A 14,292-nucleotide genomic window follows, 5' to 3' on the forward strand; every position below is an offset into this window, starting at 1 on the left:
ATCTTTCATACGATGTCCTAAAACAGGAAAAATTGTAATATAAACTGCCTCTGCAAAAAAACACAAACTTCTTGAAAGAGTCCATGCTCATCCTCTTGCTCAGCTATCCAGCTGCCAAAAAGATACAAACCCTTAAAAAGTTATGTCCACATTCTTCAGGCAAAACAAGGCTGTGGTTGTAACAGGATTGTGTTTCTTAGCAGGCAGTTCTCATGCCCTTCAGATACCTCTGAGAGTGGTATCATATTCCTCAACACTATTTAATGGTGAAAAATGTAAAATTTTGCAAGTGTTCAGTGCTTGTTTCTGATAGGCAGCAACTGGGGGAACATTATGCTCCAGTTGCTCTACATCACTGCAGCCTGCATGTTGCATTTACAAGAGATTTACAAGAAGAGGATTTTCAAACAATATATGAAGGGGAGTTGCTGGGAGAAAGGGAATATCCTCCTGTACAGTTTCTTGCTACTAGAGCAATTGCAAGATCTGCCCATTGCAAGTGCATGTTACCTGACCACCAGGTGACATCATGTTACCAGGCTACAAGGTAGAGAGCCAGCTTGGTGTAGTGGTTATAAGCAATGACTTCAAATCTGGCGAGCCGGGTTTGATTCCCCGCTGCCCCACATGCAGCCAGCTGGGTGACCTTGGGCTCACCACAGCACTGATAAAGCAATTCTGACTGAGCAGTAATACCAGGGCTCCCTCAGCCTCACCCACCTCACAGGGTGTCTGTTGTGGGGAGAGTAAAGGGAAAGCGATTGTAAGCTGCTTTGAGACTCCTTCTGGTAGAGAAAAGCATCATATACGAACCAACTCTTCTTCACCAGCTCAACTGCTGTGTAATATGCATCTCCATATAATAAAGGATAACACAACACATTGCATGCAAACACAACTATGTCTTTTGGCAGTACATGTTAACATCTGCTCTCACATGGGATCTGTAGGGCCACTTATTTCATGATGTGAAATCATTATGTTCAAAGTTTCCCTACCAGTAGTAACAATGATGGAGAGCAGGCTGGGAGAAGGTATTAATGGATCTGCAACCAGGGGGTCTGCAACCTTCTAAAAGCAAGGGATCAAGCCAACATAAGAAAGTCTAATTGCATAACTGAAAATATTCAGCTTAACATTACTGATAAACAAAACATTGATTAATCAATAATCCATTAAGTTTCTACAGTCTAGGCAGTGGTTGTTGCAAATCATTTATTAGGAAGTGCCAAACAGGGGATCTCACAGTAAGGAACACATATACTTAGTCACACCCTGTATGATTTATACCAGTACACTAAAACAATCTGTGCATGGTACCATTATTCTTTCTGTACAGCATCTTCAATTCCATAAACACACCCAAATCATTCTCTGCCACTATATTTACATGCTGATTATTCTAGCATCCCACCTACCTCACCAATATACTTTAGGGATTTCAGTTTCTGTACTGAGAGAACCACATTATTCCACAATGAAACACATTTGACTCTAGAGACTCTAGAGCCATAGGGTGCAGATCCATGTCCTCCGTAACACAGGAGAGAGCCCAAAATAGAGCCAGTATGGTATAGTAGTTAAGACTGACCGCCTCTAATCTGGAGAACCATGTTTGATTTCCCACTCTTCCGCATGCAGCCAGCTGGGTGACCTTGGACTAGAAACAGTTCTCTTAGGGCTGTTCTCACATAGCAGTTCTCTTAGAGTTCTCTGCCCCACCTAACTCATCAGGAATCTGTTGTGGGGAGAGGAAGGGAAGGTGGACATGTCATTCTGAGACACCTTCAGGTAGTGAAAAGCAGGGTATAAAATAGGTGAGCCATTTTATACTAAAATATAAGAAGAAGCCATCTTCTTCTAAAATAGGTGAGCCATTTTTTGGCCACATGACCATAATGTATGCAATATGTACTTCCATTCCATGATTGAGAGAAGAGAACAGGAGATCTATATTCCCACTGGACTCACTGTATGACCTTTGGCACGCTGCTTTACTTGGCAAGTTGCTTTTCCTACCACAGAGTTGTTGTGAAAGTAATTAACTGAGGAAAGATTACCCAACCAGATACAGAGACTGGGCAAACTGGAGAATATACATGGTTACTTTAATCTTTTAAGCAATCTGTTACAAAACAAAGATTCCAACCACTACATTATCTCAATAATGTATTCATTAAATAATAATAGTTTACTGCCAACACAGTTTGTCAAAAACAGATACTTCTTAAATGAATTTCCTGTTCAACCCCTGACATTGAGAGCAGACAGGGGATCTCACAGTACGCAACACATGTACAGAGGCACACCCTGTATGACTTATACTAGTACACTAAAACAATCTGTGCATGGATGCAACCGGCGCTATTGGGGGGAGGGCACAGCAGCCATGGCATCAGCCTACCTGGGTGCCGTGGCAGCAGTGCATGCGATGCAGGCAGCAGGCGTGCGGTCTGGCAGACAGCTGGAGCACCAGGCCAGGCTGGCGGTGGTGTCCTCACCTTCTGCCCAGCTGAGCAGAACATTCCACAACCGCCAGACTCCTCCACCAACCCGGGCGCTGCGCTGGTGGTATGGGCGAGTGTGGTGGCCAGTGGCTGGTCAGGCAGGCATCTGGAGCAGCGACCTTGTCAGGCCACCGCAGGCCCACCGCCCTCAGTGGTCAGGGAGCATCTGTCTGCAAGGCAGCAAGCGTGCCTCACAACCGGCTCCTGGGGGTGGGTGCTGTAGGGGCCAGCCCAATCCGCGTGCATCTAGTGAGGGTACGCATGGATTGGCCCGCTACAGCAGAAGCAAAGCCTGGACACTGGACGTGTGTCCTGGACAGCGCTTCTCCCTTAGCGTCTCTTTACAAATATAACACAAACAATAGAAGGAAAAGAACCTTGATCAGCTGAGCACTGAGAGGTGGGATGGGAGACAGATCAGCACCTCCCTTCTGTAAGCTCCTTTTCACATCAACATCAGACTCTACTACTACAACCAGAAATGCAATTAAACAAATATGGCAACTTTATTGCTATCTAGGTTGGTCTTAAGTTATCTTGCCTAGTACCGTATTTGCCGGCGTATAAGACGACCCCCCAACATTTCCACTCAAAATATAGAGTTTGTTACATTACAGTACTATGGGCCACTATGGGCAGCTATGTCTATCCCAACTGAAGTGCACCCGGCGTATAGGACGATCCCCCCACTTGGAGGCATGTTTTTCAGGGGGGAAAAGTAGTCTTATATGCCAGCAAATACTGTATATATGCATGTATACAGAAAGCTAATTAATTGTTTCAATCACTAAGTAGGCGGGCAGCAAGACCAGAGGAACTGTATCTCTAGGGCTACATATGCTTGCCCTCTCAGTGAGAAAGACATACTATATGTAAATAAAGGCATTATTTAGTTGAATACATTGTTCGAATACTTATTACTGGTATATGAGCAGGCAAAGATTTTAATACATGAAAAAAAAATGAATAGTCTCATGTTTGTTTTAAAGCCCAGAACTGGGCAAAGCTTATGGGGTCTGGGTTCCTTAATCAATCACATTCATCCAAGGGGATGTGACTGAGCTATTCTCAGTCAGATATAGCCATCAGTAGAGCCAACAACGCAAACCAAATTCTGTTAAGTAACTAAAATTGGAGTGTGTATATATGTAGGTTTATTCTTGGGGATACCACTCTCTGGAGATTACAAAAATAATCGTCTAAGGGGGTGGTTCCCAACCACCGGGCCGCGGCTCCCCCCCCCCGCAGTAAGAAACTTCCCAGGCCGCAAGCAGTCCGGGGACCGGGACCGGTCCGTGGATCAGTCGGTACTGGTCCTCGACTGCTCCTCGGAGGCTGCCCTGCCACTCTGCAGCCAGCTCACTTTTGGTCCTCTCCAGTGGCCACCATGGCTGGGGCTCCCTCCTTGACGTAGCACTGTGCAGCTGCTGCTGGCAGCGGCCCCCAGCAGGTGGTGGGAAGTCAGGGGCGTCGGCGGGAAAGCAAGTGGAGCAGGGGCTCAGGCGACGGCGATGTCCCTCAGCAAAAGACTACCCCTCCACGGGCCTCAGTAAACTTTTCAAGCATTGACCGGTCCCCGGTGATAAAAAGGTTGGGGACCACTGCTCTAGTTGGTACTAGAAAATTCCATGTACATGTAACACAAATTCCAGATATAAATAAAATAAAATAAAAAACTACTGGAGGCTGCTGACACATTCGTGACTTTGGACTTTCACAAGGTAGAAGTGTTTTTGTGAATGGATCGTACAATCATTTTGTATGTCCCAGCCACCCAGAAAAGGGGAAGAAAATTCTCTTCTGATCTTTAGTGAGGTTGCAAATAATAATTGTTTAGAAAGGCCTTTGGAGAGGCACAGGAGTTTTATGTTTAGATCTATTTGGAATTTTATAACTGGGTTTGGTTTATGACCAGGCTGATTGAAGTTGGTTGCTTTTATAGTAGGATGTGTCCTCAGAGGTTTTTTATATATATATTGTGTATTATATCTATCTGTTACACACTTTGTTTCTTGACTTCAAGAGGAAAGCAGGTATATATGTGTATATATATGTGTGTGTGTATGTGTATGTTTTGTATATACTTCCCAGGCCGCAATATACATACAAAACAGTTGAAAAGCACAGCCAGCAATATGAGGAAGTAGCATAGTAGCTATTTAAAGGTGTTAAATTCCATACATGTCTGTCAGGGGCAATTTGATGCAGCTTGGTGTAGTGGTTAGGAGTGCGGACTTCTAATCTGGCCAGCCAGGTTTGATTCTCTGCTCCTCCACATGTAGTCAGCTGGGTGACCTTGGGCTCACCACAGCACTGATAAAGCTGTTCTGACCAAGCAGTAATATCAGAGCTCTCTCAGCCTCACCCACTTCACAGGGTGTCTGTTGTGGGGAGAGGAAAGGGAAGGTGATTGTAAGCTCCTTTGGGTAGAGAAAAGCGGCATATAAGAACCCACTCTTCTTCTTCATCGCGTAACACATTCATGGACATGCCTAACACGAGGAAGGATGTCTGACTCAACATGAAAAGGAGTGCATGGGTGACAGGAAATGACCACTTCACCTTGCTTCAAAGTATTTTCTTCTCAGCCAGAATGGTAGGAGGATTCTTTTCATGTTAAAAAAGAGACAATCAACATGCCCTATTTAATACAAGAATGCAAACAAATGTAGTTGGTCTAATCATGCTAGTGAGGCTGTCACATAAGTCCTGAACTTACTCTGGGATAGATTTTATTACTTCAAGTCACCTTCACTAGTGCAGCACTTGTAAGGCCTGGTCATCACTTTCTCAGAAAGCCTTCTATGAACAGTGTAGACACTTCAGCAGGAAATGACTGAAGTAGAATTTCCCCCAGAACCAACGCCAAAGAAACAAATACAGGTACAAGACACAACACAAGACACTGCAGTCAGACTCTGGAGAAGAACAGCACTGAAGTCATTATGAAGGATTGTGATACATGGTCTTGGCTTAACAAAATTCCACAACACAGGATATTCCATTGATGATGAGACACACGCATACACCTGAGAGCACCAGTCTCGGTGGTTGTATGAAACAATCTTGAGATGTACTAAGGCTGACATGCCACTCAATTGACTGCCTACTCTTTGACCAAAGTAAAATATTTTCAAATATTACCATGATGTCAGGAATGCCTTGGTGTAGGTGGCAGCTCCTCCCTCTCTCTTTTAAAAAAATTCATTGCAGTATCATTAGTTAAAAGCTCACCCCAAACCTAGCAACAGAAAAGGCTTTGCTATTTGTCACCTACTATCACTGCAGGTATTTCTGCAGTGGTAAGGAAGCAGTGGTAAAGATTATGTAAATTATTTAATATCTTAAAAGGGGAATGCCATTGCTTTTAACAGAGACAGCCAATTCATTTTTTAATTACCTTAGGTAGTAAGTTGCTCGTTCTAGTCATTCTAATCAAGTTCATAACACAATTTGACAAGACAACTGACTGTATTTTGATAATGTTCAGGTGTCCAAGAGGCAGCACAGAAACAACTCCTAAGAACTACACACATCAACAGATTTATATAGCATCACTTATTGACAAAGTGCATAAGCATAATCAGATTTTCTGGGTTTACTCATCATACTGGGGAGGGGGAGAAGAGGCAAACAACCCCAGTAACGTATGTTGTAGAATTTTGCTACAGTATGGTATATTCTAATACTTTTTGGAAGTATATTTTTGTATCTTATCCTAATTACTATTCATTATTATTGATTTTATGGCTTTTTTGCATAAGTATTATTTATACGGGTCAAATTGACTGAATAAATTTACTACAATTTATATGTTGCATATCACTGCTAAAATGTCCTAAGGTAAGGAAAAGTCAAAGAACAAGACAGACAAGAGTTCAGATGTGAAGGGTATTAGTATATAATGACAGAATACAGGTCTCCTAGAAGGAATGCAGGCCATTTCAATTAAATCAACAGTTGTTGATTTGCAAGTCAGCAAATATCTTGAAAATCTGAAAATACATTAAGATGTGGCTGTTAAGCAGTCGTGAGTGGGAACATGAAATTAAAGATCAGCAATTAGGAAACAGAAAAACAGAGAAGAGGAAGAAGACAGTTATGAAATTCATTATGACTCAAAAAGCAATGCAGCAAATTGTTTGTGAAATTAAATATGAACTTGATGCATATGAGTAAGAATTCCTGATTGTTTTTATCAAACAAAAACCTCAAATGTGTACACATCATCTTGCTACAACTCAGTCAGAGGTCATAAAAGCCAATAAATGTTATACTAGGGCAGGTGAAAGTAAATCAATGAACTCAATACTGTGATATCTACTAATGTGACACTACCTTAAACAAATACTTTATGAAATTCAAGTTATCTTTTTAATTTTAATTTCTAAAGGATGAAAGGTTACCACAGAAAAAATACATTTTGAGACATTACTACTTTAGTTGGAAGAAGAGCAGAAAACAGATTGCTATAATTACTTTGGGGCTATACTGTAATTCCAGTTCTAAGATGCGATGATTTGGATAAGAGCACAGAAGGGACCAAGATTGCTTGGAGAATTTCCTTTCACATGGTATAAAGAATCCCAACAGTGTATTTTGTGGAATGTGTTATGTTCTTCAGGAGGGACCCTTGTCCTTTTCTCCCCTATGGGACAAAATTAGTCATTCATATATATTTAAGATGTTTGCAAAACCTCTAATTTAGCGCTTACACTTCACAGAAATGTCATGCACACCAAATATATGATGCACATCAAATAATTAGCTTTTATTGTAAGAACTGAGATTTTGATGGAATTCAACAGATGAATGATTTCTAAAATCCAACTGCTGCACCAAAGAAGAAGAGTCTTTTTGTGGAAAGCAAGGAGGAGGAGGAAAAGTTAACAGAGGTGCCCTTTGTTCTTCATAACCCATTTATTAAGTTTCCACACGAGTTCAAGGCAAAGCAAAACAAAAACATGAATCTTACCAAAATTTAGGAAGATGAGCTTTGCCTGAATACCAGGACAAAGTTTTACTATAAATGGAATGGCTATGTACACTCCCAACAACCAGATTACTAGCTTCCGCAATCGAAACCACATTCCATGTCTCCTGTAAGAGAGGATGGGAAAAAAAATAAGGATCAAACTATTGTTCAATAAAAGTTTGAGCAAGTGCTCTTATCGAGTCATGAGGATGGTAGGTACTGTCTGTGAAAAATCAGATTGCTTGTTTCAGCAGTTTACATATAGAAAACAAGATTGCACTTACCTGTAACTGTTTATCATCCAGTGATCTTCTGTGCAGGCACACATGGGACTGCACTTGTGCAGGCCTACCTAGGAGATATCTTACCAAAGCTCTCTAGAATTATCAGAGCATTAAGCCCCTTACAGGCTAGTTTCTTCCTGGCTAGCTGCCATGTGAGGGGTCAGGGTGAATGCTCCTTTTCTCAGTCTCTTCTCACCACCATGGAAGGATCCCACGGTAGGGAAAGGACGTAAGGATGCATGCCTGCACAGAAGACCACTAAATGAGCAACACTTACAGGTAAGTACAACCTAGGTTTCATCTTCATGGCTTCTGTGTAGTCTCACATGGCAGAACAGCAAGCTGACTTACTGGCAGGAGGTGGGAGTAGGATCCTCAGTGAAATAAGGACTCAAGAACCACTTTCCCCACAGCTGCATCCTATCTGGAATTGACAGCAACTGCACAGTGCTTGATGAATGTTGGCGGGGATAACCAGGTTGCTGCCTTGCAGATGCTGTCTAAGGGAACATTGCTGAGGAGGTCTGTGGAAGAAGACTGAGACCTGACCAAGTGAGCCCTAAGATGAAATAGGCAATTGTTCTTGGAGACAGTATGCCAGTTGGATGGCTTTAACACCCCAGTATTAGATGGTTTGGAAGGAGGCTGCCAGGCACTTGTGCGGCAAGCAAAGCAGACCAGGTTGTCCTCCCTCTGCAGGAATGTAGTATGGTAATGACCAATGAACATCTAGCGTGTGAAGGGTTTGTTCTTTGTCTAATGGGGGAGAGGGGAAAAAACACTGGCAGAACTATGTGCTGGGAAACATGGAAGGTGGGCAATATCTTAATGAAGAAGTCCAGGCTAGGGAGGCGAGCAACCTTGCCCCAGGTTCAAAAATCAGATTAACATTAATGCACCAAGAAGAGACTTCAATGAGGGAACTGGAGGGGGTGCCAGAGGGTGTAAGTTAAATAAATTTTTGAGGAATTTATATGAAAATTGGCTCCATAAAAACTAGAAAAACCCACATCGGGGTCGTGATAGACTGAAACGACTGTCAGATGGATCTTGATTGAAGTAACCCAAGTTGCCGGGGAGGACTCAGGGGAGAGCCATCCAGGAAGAAAATCTGGACCATTCTGCAGCATAAGAATTCCTTATAGGAGGGCGGCAACACCTGAGCCACTCTAGCCAACCACTCTAGTGATCATGTATCAACCAGGCTGTTAGGTGCATGGGATGGATGCTGTGGTGAAAGAGAGGCCCTATGTGAAACTGGTATGGCATCAAAGAGACAAAACAAAAAGGGAAAAATGCCAGGTGATGGATGGCTAGTTTATTACACAAAGTCTCAACATTTTTCACCGTACAGGTTTTGTCAAGGGAAATCAGAACACAGCTGTGGTCAGTTCCAGCACTAGGTGAATGTTCTGATTCCCCTGACAAAGCCTGCCCAGTAAAATGCATAGGAACTTTGTATAATAAACTAGTCATCCATTACCTGGCATGTTTTCCTTTTTATTTTGTTGACACATTGTTGGGTGCAGCTCATTTTTGTTTTTATCACAGAGAGAGATACATAGCAGCCTTGTAACAGAATCCACAGTGTTGGGAACCATATCTGTTTGGACTAGGAAAGTGCAATAATACCTCTCAAATTTTGGTGAGAGGCCTCCCTAACAAGGAGATTGGGAGAAGCTGTGGAAAAGATAAATCTTTATCACACCAGTTAAAGGGCATCTTCCTGCTGATTTATGTAAAACTTTTGTTGCAGTATTGTCTGTGGCTTAGCACCCTTTTGCAGGAAACAAAAGTTGAAAAAGAAATCAAAGTATATCTGACTGCCTTGAGTTCCAGAGGATTAATATGCATGCCCTGTTCAGAAGGGGACCAGTGTCCACTAGCTCTAGGAGAGTCGCAATGCACTCCCCTCCCCTGGCTCAACAGCGATGTATCCATGAAAACTTGAACACCGTGGATTCTTCCAATATGATAGCATTGCCTGATAGCATTCTGGAACCAGTTCTAAAAGTGCTTCATGAATAATCAGGCAAAGGGGATCACAGCAGTAGTGGAGGCCATGTGGCCTAGAAGCTCTCTGTATGGACTTAATAGACTGAAATATATTGGAGGCAAACCTCTGAACCCTTGCTCATATGAAGACTACCATATTCTGGGGAAGAAAAGCCCTGCCACTACTGGAGTCAAGGTGGGCCCCAATGATTAAGATAGAATGAGCGGAATACAGAATGGATTGATTTTAATCTGGAGGCCCACAGAAGTTAGGGTGGAAAAGCTAGTAGACCAGAGGATATGGCAAAAAGGGGAGGCAATGGGAAAAAGCCAAACATCCAGGGAGGGGCAGATGACACAGACCATTAAGCATCAGTGAGCAACCTTTATGGGGGCCGTGGGCAAGCCAAAGGGAAGGACAGCATACTGGTAGCATGCCTGGCTGCACTGAAATGAAAGAAAGTACTACATCTGGAGTAGTACAGAAGTCAACAATAGCAAACAACTCATGGTGGCAAATTAGTCTTATGGCCTCCTGTAACTACCATATTTAGGGACCACAGGGAACTTACTAAGTGCAGTTAGGTCCAATGGAAATATAGGATGTTTACCACAACTTTTTTATAAACTAGGAAATATAATGAGAATAAGACCCAGTTTTAGTCTCATGGAATGGAACAGGCTCAGTAGCACCTTCAAAACTTGGAACATCTATTGCAACTTCATGAACAGCATGGATGGAGAGGAATCAGGAGGCCAATCAACTGGTGAAATATGAAACTGAAATCATTGTCTGATTTTAATACAATTTTGTCAGCCTTAAAGGTACCATTGAACTCAAATTTTGTTCTACTGCTTAAGACCAACTTAGCTACTTACCTGACTTTCAAATAGAGAGATAACATAAAAAATAGGGTAGAGAATGGGGAGTTAACCAGAATTGGGGCTTATTCTTGCCAGAGGCCTCACAAAACAGAACCCTGTCAGGAGCAAGGGGGGTCTTTGTTGCTTCTTGCCATGAGGGTACTGCAATGAAGGGTGCAAGGAAGAATCAGATTAAGATGTCTGGTAAAGATCACATGTGAATGGGCCATATGTCTCCGGAAGTAGCGAGGTCTGGGTGGGTAGACCAGTGATGGCCAAGGGACCTTGCAGTGATCTTGTTCTTTCACATATAGTCTAGATCATCTGTCTGGAAGTTGAACAAATTCCTCTATTCTCACTCCAGCATTGTTGGGAAGGGTGGTGCAGCAGAGTAAGAAATGGTACAGTAGGACTATGGCAGAAGCAATGGATCTACTATATGAATCCATTATATATTATGTGGCATTTAGCTGCTGATTTCCCAGCCTGAAGCCCATACAACCTTGGCTACAGTTTTGTGTTCTTCTGGAAGTGAATCAATGAATATAGGAGAATTTGGTAGAGCCCCATAATCGTATTAAAGTTTGCCATTCATACAGTTAGGGCCAACAATGTGTAGATCTTGCAGCCAAGGCCATCAGGCTCACATTCCTCCTGGTCAAATGGTTATGAGTGAGGACTGGGGCACTGCTTGGATGGGATGACCTCCATCATGATGGAGTTGATAGTTGCATGGGCAAAAAGGAAATCATAATCCTCCCCAAAAATCCTGTACTTGTGGTTAATTTTCTTGGCAGCAGGGAGGGGAGGGGAGAGACTAATGCACTTTATGGATCTGAGGAACTAGGGCTGACTTGGTCCAGATAAATTTTGATATGTCCAGGAATCCCTGTAGCATCATGAAAACAATTAAGCCTGTGTTGGGTGCTTAAAATACTTTAAAAATGAGGTCAGATGAAGTCGGTTCTGAGCAGATCACTTCAGTATTAAAAGACTTAACCATTCGGATCAGCTGTTTGGAGCAGAGATGGAGATCCTCCATAGGGGAAACAATTAATAGGTCCACAGTACATTTGCCAAGTGATGGTTCCAAGGAGGCATCAGAACCACCTAAGCTTTTCCTTGTCTGATGCCAAGACAGCAAGCACTGCTGACAAGGGAGCACAATGTGTATGGGAACTCAATTCCATGGAAGGTAGTAGTTATTCTCACTGCATAAGCCAGTACATGGACAATGCACACTGGAACCACTACGGGGGTGGCAGTCCCCAATATTTTTGGACCAGAGAGTCTCCAAAGATCTTTGATGCCATTTAGTTGTGGGAGTTTCAGCTTTGGGGGGTGACTGGGGAACAACCTCAATAACTTCACTGATGGACAAAGGAGATAGTGACTCTCGATGAGATGGAGAAGGGGTCCAGGGTCACCGGGTGGGGGATAGATCCATTCCCAATTGGTTGGAGAAGATATGGGAAGTTTTATCCTTCAACACTAATTTTTTCTTTTGTGGTAGTGGTTCTGAGGCACTAAATGCTGCCAAGATTTTTTAAAGATCCAATAGTGGTCATGATTTCAATATAGATCCTGATGGCACTGACCGGTGTGTGTATGGGGGGGTGGGGGATGGATCCAGCAGCCTGGTTACAACTCCTTATAAAGGGTTTGATCTTTTCCGGGTGCTGCTAAAGCATTCTTTTAAATGGCAGTTGTCAGCGGTCCAAGTGAACCTTTGGAGTTATCTGCTTGCAAACACAGCAAGCAGAGACATTGTGGACCTCACCCAGGAATGGTCAAAAGTCATCTGACTGAGCCATTTTTAGATCATATTTGACACACATTTTGTGTGTTAAAGAGAGCTATAACCTGATAATGAAGTCCTCTTTCCAATCCCCCTTTCTATAAGAATGAATCAGAGTGAATAGATAAAGGGAAGAAAAGTGACTGGGAGGGGGGGGAGGTAGAAATCACTAGAGAAAAACCTGCAAGGATCAGAAGACAGCAAGGATATCTGATTTCCATGGTGGCGAAGAAAGGACTGAAGGAAGGAGCACTCGCCCTGCCCTATCATATGTTGACTGAGTGGGAAGGAGCCAGGGGAGGTGGCTGAGTGCCCCAAACCTTCTAGAGAGCTTTGATAAGAGATCTGTGTAGCAGGCCTGCATATAAGCACAGTCCCATGTGGGACTGCATAGAACCAAGAAGAGGAATTGTTATTTACCTAAAGTTCTCGTATACAACTTCCTATTTTTATTAACATGGCAATTATTGTGGAAGATATCTATAACATCTGGCTGCATCCAGAAGAGAGCTTTCTCTGCTAGAGCCTCCCAAACCCCACTTCTAAAACCCCTGCTGGCTTCATGTTCCAGAGACACCCAGTAACAGCACAATGTATGATGTGAGAAATCAGTAAAAAATGAACGGCACTTGCACAATCTGCTGGTAGAAATTCCCTCCCACCAGTGAAAAACGAGCCCCGGATACTTGTAAAGAGCTACATGGCACTTCTCATAATGAAGACATTGATTCCCAATACAGGAAACTTGCAAATTAAATTCTGATGCCAAGGAAAGCAGAAAGTGGAAGGGAAAGGCAAGAACATTGTGAGATGAAGCAAGATTAGGAGAAAGGGATGTTTTTCTTATTTTGCTTAAGTCTCAGACAAAATGTAATTATATTTCTTGAACAACAAGTATGTAAAAATAGGATAGAATTTATCTACAAATAAGGAGACAATCAAATTACAAATAAGGACCATCCTTTAATTTATTTTTGTCCTTGAAACTAGAGGGGGGGATGATAGAAAAAGAGATGTGTAGATGCCTAGAAAGTTATAGATATAGTATAAAAATACAAGGTGGTGATGAGTTCCCCCTCACTGGCAGTCTGGATAGATACTTATCAAGGATGCTTTAGGCTGATCCTATATTGAACAGGCAACTGGACTAGATGGCCTATATGGCCCCTTCCAACTTGTTGATTCTATAATTCTATATTTCATCACCCCTTCTTTTAGATTTATTCCCTAGAGTTCCACCATTAAATTACAACAATTCATTAGAAATATTGGCTAAATTCAGAAGTCGTGACAAATCTTTTTGTTTATGATGGACATAAACACTGTTTGAACAACTCTAAACAGTACCTTTGTGGATCAACTATCTTTCTCAAACCTGCTTTGCTCTGAAGTTTTGGGAAATATCATAGCAAAACCTGAGTGGCTGCCATGTGAGTGAAAAGGTTCAGATTTTCCTGGTCCCACCAAAAGTAGCCATTTCTTCTCTTCCCCATCCCCCCCTTTTACAACAATGTAATAGCATCATGTTGATACACTGTTACACTGAAATATACATGGAGGTTTCTGAGTCCCCAGGTCCTTTTTAAACAAAAGTTTCTAGCCCCTTTCTTTGCAGGGATACATGGGGGGAGGGGAATCTCTGCAATAAAATGTGCTAGACATTTCATTAAAAAAATGAACACTAGAACCTCAGAAGCTAATGTATATTTTACTATAACGGTATATTGAAATGCTATATATAGCTGATTTAAACAAAAACAAAAATACCACTACCTGGTATGTGGAAGCCTAATCATAGCTGCTCTTTCTTAACAGCCACAGCAGCAACAGAGAAACCACACGAGCCTGTACCTGTGTGGAAAACATCTG

At 42.4% G+C, this 14,292-nt stretch overlaps 1 protein-coding gene across 2 annotated transcripts in view; it reads right to left on the reverse strand.

Moving 5' to 3' along the window:
- ABHD12 (abhydrolase domain containing 12, lysophospholipase) overlaps positions 1 to 14,292 on the reverse strand; it is a 63,491-nt gene that overhangs the window by 28,762 nt on the left and 20,437 nt on the right. For both annotated transcript variants that reach the window (XM_077335334.1, XM_077335343.1), the window contains exon 2: positions 7,483 to 7,607. In XM_077335334.1, coding sequence (XP_077191449.1) covers positions 7,483 to 7,607 — 125 coding nt within the window. The remainder of the gene's footprint in view (positions 1 to 7,482; positions 7,608 to 14,292) is intronic.

This window comes from Paroedura picta, chromosome 1, assembly GCF_049243985.1.
Source record: "Paroedura picta isolate Pp20150507F chromosome 1, Ppicta_v3.0, whole genome shotgun sequence".
Classification (NCBI taxonomy): domain Eukaryota; kingdom Metazoa; phylum Chordata; class Lepidosauria; order Squamata; family Gekkonidae; genus Paroedura; species Paroedura picta.